The 7,500-nt window shown below is 37.5% G+C and overlaps 1 protein-coding gene across 1 annotated transcript in view; it reads right to left on the bottom strand.

Moving 5' to 3' along the window:
- FOXP2 (forkhead box P2) overlaps positions 1–7,500 on the bottom strand; it is a 541,760-nt gene that overhangs the window by 33,115 nt on the left and 501,145 nt on the right. Inside the window, exons 15-18 of the mRNA XM_042970294.1 lie at positions 6,059–6,142; positions 1,663–1,864; positions 490–566; positions 249–350 (exon numbers count right to left, since the gene is read on the bottom strand). Of these exons, the coding sequence (XP_042826228.1) occupies positions 249–350; positions 490–566; positions 1,663–1,864; positions 6,059–6,142 (465 nt within the window). The remainder of the gene's footprint in view (positions 1–248; positions 351–489; positions 567–1,662; positions 1,865–6,058; positions 6,143–7,500) is intronic.

Raw genomic sequence — 7,500 nt, 5'->3', positions numbered from 1 at the left:
TTAGTGTGTCAGGCCCTCGTTTCTCTGCCAAGCCTCAGCTATTAATTGCACCAAATTAGAAAACTATATCAGAGGCAAAATTATTCTTTCACTTGTCATTTTGAGAGAGGGAATTCATTCCATTCAAGAGGCAGGTTAAAAAGAGGGGAAGCAGATACTAATCTGCTTATGTCATGTAAATAAATGTTCCTTGTGCTATCTGTAAGGAACTGCGCTAGGCATCTTAAAACTGCCGGAAAAGTACTTACCTTCCAAGTTGCTGCATTACGCCTGAAGTAAGCAAATGTCCGTGTAAACCAGCTGTAAATTTCATTAAGTGTTAACTGCCTGTCAGATGACTCCATGATAGCCTGAAATGAGACAAGATACATAGTGACATAAAATAATGGTTTACTAACTAGACTAGATGACACTTTCTCATCCAAGCCTTACTTTAAGCATTAATGAATTTTAATTTAATCAGGCAAAGTTAATTTTCCTTCTACTTACCTGCCTTATGAGAGTTGCATAAGTAAATGGAGGTCTGACATCTGCATTTTTATAAAATTCGTAGTTTGGGGCAATCTCTATAAAAATAAAAACTAGGTGTTAATTCTGCTAATAATTCACAGGATCTATAATTGATTTTTCATATTTTTCCCCTAGTATTGGCGAAGTGATTCAGTGAGAAAGCCACTGACTAGTGAAAGCACAAAGGCATGACAGTGGAATTGAATTATATGGAAAAGGCCATTTCTGACGTGAAGTGCAAATGAAGCGTCCCCTAGTTGTTCGTGGTACTTGAGGAACTGTGCGACCAGCTGGCCTGAGGATTTTTTCCAACAGCCAGGTCCTCTTTTAAGCGCGTGGTTTAGGCATGTTCTTACATGGACTTTTGCCCCCCTGCCATAACCTTTGCTTTTCTCATCTAATACTTCTTAAAGAACAACAAGGCTCATCACTCGGCATCTGTGGCCATCTAACAAAGGAAACACAAAATCCTCGCAAGCGCCCATGTTGAAAATAACTTCACTTTTTGTAGAAAGGGGGCACTGGGTTAATAACGGTTACAATGTGTGACTGTGATTATCCAGATGCCCCTGGGCCGGGGAGGGGAGGGGTGAGGAGTGGGGCGGAAGGGAGCGGGAGAGGAGAAGGGTAAGAGAGGGAGAGAAGGTAAATTTGAGTTCCAAGCAAACTTTGCTTCTCATCTGCATCTTAAGCAAAGTGGCGTGTAGGTATTAGGAGCGGTGGTAGCACCTTGATAACGATTGATTCACGGAAAGCCTGGAGTGTCTTGCATAAAGCATCGGTGCTTCATATCCGTCCTTTTAAACAGCTCTTCTCGTATAGCGTTACTCGCAGATGTTGTACCGCTATGGTCTTCTCTCGGAGATCAAAGGACCTCACTGAACTGAGGTGATAATATGGGCCATCCTGACAACACATCTCTCAATGTCTCTAATGGGGAGAGCTTTCTTTCCTGAACAACCATTCAGAACAATTCATCATGATGTGCTTAGGGAATCGCCCCTATCCACATTTACCAGGAATAAAACAATTATCACTCCATAAATCATGACTTGAGTTTCCATGTGCTCTGGAATGGCTCATGTACAGTTGCTTCAACTATAGTTTTCCTCTCCCAAAGTAAAAGAGCTCTACTGAGCATTCATATCCTACCTGATGACATGGGAATGTTGTATTTGTCTGAATGTCGCCTTCGTATGGCTCCCACATTGGGCACACTGGCTGGGGTGATTACTGAGGGTCCCTGGGTAATCGGGGTGACTGGGGCCGTTGGTGTGGTAGGGGTTTGAGGTAAGCTCTGTGGGGATGTCTCCAACATGTTCTTCGACATGGTGACACTAGACACCAGATTTAGCTGCAAAGGCCCAAGAGAAGGGCAGGAAAAAGGTAGAGACAAGAGAAAAAGACTTAAAAAGGTTTGACAAATGAGAGTGGATTCACTTCTACAGCTGTGTTGCCACTAATAAGCTGCAAAAGGAAGCAGCCAATCTCAACTAATTACAGGATGAAATTGTATCATAAGAACTCTAATTAGAGGATGCTGTTAGAGGTTATCTAATAATCTCCTGCAATGTTACTTAGGACTAACTCCCTTCTTGTCCTACCAGACTTCAGCGAAAGTATATTTCTTTAAATAAAAGCCAGTTGCTGATTATTGACTGCCCCTGTTGTTAAACAGGTCTAGCCCCCAGTGTAGCAACAACAACAGCAATAATGAAGGATGCGATCTTTCCAACCAACGGGACTTAAAGTAAGTTGCTATTCTGTTGCTGCCAGAATTTTTTTTTTTTTTTCCCATAGTCCCAAATCTCAGCTGAGAGGCTCCAGCCAGCTGGAAAATTTTACACTGACCTTTAGTCTCCTTGCTAATTTGGTGGAATGGTAATGACATTACTACATATTCAAACAAAATTGTCTTAATTGCAAATTAGCCGGAGGAGGCTGAAAATTTTCAAATTAAATCTGATTGGAGATGGAGAGAGGGAAATGGAATTTCCTCACTAACAATCATTTGTGGCATGTGTTAACAAATATAATGAAATGTCAAGTTTGCCAATTCCTCTGGAAGTATCATTTTCAATTTATGATTACAGTGTCACTTAATGCTGATGTACCCTGGAAAGTGGGTGTCAGGGTAGAAAAAAGGAAAAAAGGTGAGAATGTATGCAAGCTGTTTAACAGTGTGCCCTTCATTACTCCCCTTAGAAAGGCCCTGTTCTTCATTATCAAAAAACTCATATCACCTCTGTCATATTTACCACACATCTTTTGTCATAAATAGCATCCAATTAGCAAAATTTTTACGCAGGGCAGCACATAAAAAGATTTCTGCCATATATTTAAATGGTATTCATAAGAGGTAATCTACGGTCCTTTTCATTTTATACAGGAATCTATACAACCGAGCAAGGAAACTAGTTTTAATTGTTCTGCTTCTCTGTGAAGTAACTGCTGTGTGGCTAAATAGAGAATATTCAGCTTTTGTATATAATTTAGTAACACCTGCCTTTTCAAATCCCAAATACACTTCTTAAGATAAACCTTTTTTTAATGGGGAGAAAATGATGTGTACAGCATTGATTGATCTTTCTTTGTGGATTTGTTTTACACATTTAGTCAGTAGAGAGATTTGTTAGGGAAACAAAAATTAACATATGCCAGCTAATTGTTCTTCTTTCTTGGGCAGCAGCCAGAAGAAGCACATTAGCAGTCTAATAATAACGACTGGCACCCTGAAGGCATCCCCAAGTGCATCTGTTCCCAATAAACCACAAACTGTTATTCTGTTCGTACTCTAAGCCAGCAGACTGGGCTGGGAATTCTTTGTTACGTACATAAATAAAAGCTGAGATAATGCTACTAAACGCTGCATTTAATACATTTACAAAGCCACTGGTGTAAGCTTCCCTAGGATGTACAAAAGTACCTCCGCATAGTTTGAGAAATACAGGAAGATGCACATGCGTCTGGGTGGGCGATGTTGCAAATGAGATTTAAAACAAACGAACAACAACAACAAAAAAAACAAAACCTCCACACTAGAGTGTATAATTAGTAATGTTATATTAAAACCATATCATCAGTGATGCCTATCTGTATGTTAAAATTATGAAAAAGAAAAAGAAAAAAACATACCACTTCCCCCTATTAACAAAACAAAATAAAACTCAGCTGAATGGTTACACATTCACTTTTCGAAACGGTAAACCGGAATGAAGTGGCACATTCAGAAGCCAGAAAAATACCAACATGGCAAATCAGTGAAAGATCTATCTTGATGAATACTTGACAAGACTCTGTACGTTCCGGGAACATGCTAAAAGTTATCAGAACGGGAGAAATACATCTTTTTCTATGCAAACGACTCATGTTTACAACGTTACGGCAACTTATTCCGCCATCCTGCAATAATAAGCATACCATGTTTGTAGGCGTGCAATCACAAACTGATAAAATAGAATTTATTATTAACTAAAGGGAAGCATGTAAAAGCCAGGATGAGCACTTAGCCACCTCAGCTCATCTGAATATAGTCAAGGTTGGGTGAAACTCATTATTCAGGACTCGCAGCCTTGATAACTTTGATTTTCATCCATCCATAGCATGGCCAAAAGGTACCATTTAATGAAGTACCATTCAGAGAGTAAATGGGGTCATATAATAGACAGTGCGGTTGCACCTTGTGTTCATGTACTGATAGCTGTTAAGGGTGCAGTGATGAACCAACAGAGCTCATTTCTCCTTGGTAATAAATTCATGCTATTAATATTTATCAAATGTGTGGGCCGTCTCAACTGAGCCACTGCACATGAGACCATAAATCTCTACTATCATATCAATTTTGAAGCTTCTTTTGTACAGTGTATAAATTTTAGGGTTTTTTTGAGGGGTGTGAGTATTGACCACTCTTCTTTCGAACCGATTTGAGGCCAGTAGTGCAGTTCCTCACTTCAGATATCGCTAGTTCCAAAGGGAACTTTAAACTGTGGTTTCATTTTAAATCGCTCATCTAAGATTCTGTATTAATTGCCCACCATCAAACGCAATTAGCAATTCTTTCATGTGTGGTTTATGTAATGTAATACTTCAATTACATTATTCATTCAGGTTCTGTTTTGGATTATAGGCTGAAAATTCTTTATTAGTGTAGATGTAACCATGCTGCTGGAGTTTTAAAAAATTTACTGATTGAATAATTAATTGGAAAAGAACAAGCTGCAGATTCCTGATGGATTTATGAGACAATTATTCTGTCTTGTGATTACCTACATTATACTATGGAAGCAATGAGGGAAAAAAAAATCTTATTGAAAAGAAAGTCATAAATACAGGATCAAAAAGATTCTCAAAAGTTTATTTTTTAATTAAAAATTCAGAAATTCTAGAGTTATAAAAAGTATGTCAGATTCAAAAAGATACATTTCTCTTTTATTCCTGTTAAAAACGTTTACGATCCCCTACACTGGAACACGGTATGGAGGAAAAACTCTTAATATCTTAGCAGAAAGATCTTAGCAGAGTTTAAATGAATATAGTCGTCAGGTAAGAAAAGTAAATTTTAATAATATTAATTGATGAGTGATCTGAGAGACACTAGGAGTAAAAGCAGACAGTATACTCTGTTATTTCTTCCCCTCCTACAAAACCAACTTTATTTATTTATTTATTTATTTATTTATTTATTTATTTATTTATTTATTTTTATTTTTTTTAACCTAAGGACCTGGAGGGAGGCAAAGCTGGTATCACTAATCATCAGGCTACTCTGGGGGCCTCGTTAAAAAGTATCCCTACAAACTTTCATTAAACTAGAGTTACCCAGTTGATTACTCTAAGTTTCTGTGCAAACGTTAGCTGAGTGAGATAAGGTATATTTTTTTTCCATAGTCTGCGTATCTGACCACATTATCAGGCTGCACTTAAATCTCGTATGTATTTCGGGGAAACTGCAGTTTTTAGTTTGGTAATTACCCATTTTCCTTTGTCTTAAGCTCTCCAAATTAAGGCTGTGTATACTATTCAGTAAAATGTAATCTGTGAAATACATCTTAACTGAAATAACAACCAGAGAAATAGGACAGAATTGGCTCTAAAAATACTGTGACATTTTCCACAAAATATTTCGTAAAAAAAAATAGATTTATATGTATCTTACGATTGATCGAAGTCCTCTTCAACATACCAGATACCTTTCTATCAGTGATTTGTACTTGCTTTATCATGTTGCTCAAAGTGGGTTTCCTTTCAATATCTGCAAACCTATCACAGAAAGATATTCTCTCTGGCTTCAGCCTCAAGGCGGTGATTTGTGCACTGATAGGTGTATTTTGTTTAGTGTCACCCATGGTGTAGATTGGATAGATTTTGTAAAAGATAGCATTACTTTAAAAGAAACATACAATTTGACAAGCGATTGCATTTTACTTTCATTTTATTGCCATATTTTTCATCACACTCATTGTTTTCTAACTGTCGCTTAAATTGTTCATTTTCTTAGTCTGTTACATTGGTAGAGCTATTTACTGTTTATAAAGCAATATGCACTTACAGGTTTGGGAGATGGTTTGGGCTCTGAGGGTCGCATGTGCAAGTGGGTCATCATTGCTTGAAGACGTTCGCGTTCTTTAGAAAGCTGTTAAGAAAGAGTGAGATCAGAAGCGTTTTAGAAATGACTGATACAGCTATTTTATTGCAGTGATACATCTTATCATTGAGCTTGTCTCAGGGTAATGATTCCTGCATATAAAAGTCTGTGTCGGTAGGAACTTATCTGGGAGGAAATGCAACTTTAGCTATGGAGGGGGCAAAAAACTTTTATAGCTTTCCTTATGTTAAAAGGTCAGAGAAAACAAATAACACTTCATCTTTTTGTCAATAAGAGAATTGAGGTCACACTTGCCTCGACAGTAACAAGTTACTGAAACCATAAATTAGAAGGCCCATGGTGTCTTTTAAAGTCCTGTGGACACTGTTAGCAATGGACTGGTGCCAACAGCTGTGAAGGGGTGAAGGGTTCTCAAAGCGAAGTGCCTGCCAGGATTGTCTACACACTTCATGCATTCCCACTGAGGTCCAGTTAGTGCCCCCTGCAATCTGCCATCATCAATCTAATTCAATAGAGTGACAGAGACCAGGCAGTGTGAAACGCTGAACTCTGCCACGGAGTCGGCATCTACACTTGCACTGGGTCTCATTACAACTGACGGACCTTACTTTTCCATCAGTCAGACACAGCAGAGAGAAAAAAAAAAAAAGGCATAATTGGTCACACTGCAGACTGTCTCATCAGCTAAACTCTTCTGTTTTAGTCTACCTTTTATAAATGGTAAACAGGTTTACAGAAAGCTTTTTGCACTACAGCAGTTACGATCCTTTTATGTGTTCTTGATTATTTTACAAGTCAAAATAAAATATTTTTAGTAGCTCTCCGGAAAAAAGCAACGACATGATGAATTGAAAACAGTTTAAGACGTAGTAATGTGTTTGGAAAAAGAGACTGTGTGTTTAATTAAATGAAAGTAAGTATTGGTTGATTGAGGAAAAAAACAATCTTTAAGATGACATATTAGAGAAAGCTTTAAATATAACATAACGATACATAAAATTGCTTTCTAATCAGTTTCATGAACTCTGTTTATTTTTGACCAAATTCTGTTTCAATATTAAAAGCAGTATTTTTTAACTTAAATTAGCAGCATCTGAAACAACACATATATTCCTATCTGTGATATTACAGGAGATCTGCCATCATTCTAGTAAAGGTAAGTCTTAAGAATTTTTGCAAGTTCTTTAATTAAAAAAAAAAGCACCAGCAGTAGAAAGGAAAAAAGGGTTTTTCAGGGTATTATCTTACAGGCATGATATTGTAAAGACTTTTTGCTACATCATAAAATCTTGTGGAACAAATCAAGATTGGCTCATGTGAAAACTGTCTCTGCGATAAAATCACATCCAATTGCAGGGTTTCGTCTAACTTCTATTAGGGAAAAC

The sequence above is a fragment of the Panthera tigris genome, chromosome A2 (assembly GCF_018350195.1).
Source record: "Panthera tigris isolate Pti1 chromosome A2, P.tigris_Pti1_mat1.1, whole genome shotgun sequence".
Classification (NCBI taxonomy): Eukaryota; Metazoa; Chordata; class Mammalia; order Carnivora; family Felidae; genus Panthera; species Panthera tigris.
This window is presented reverse-complemented; position numbering and strand designations above follow the sequence as displayed.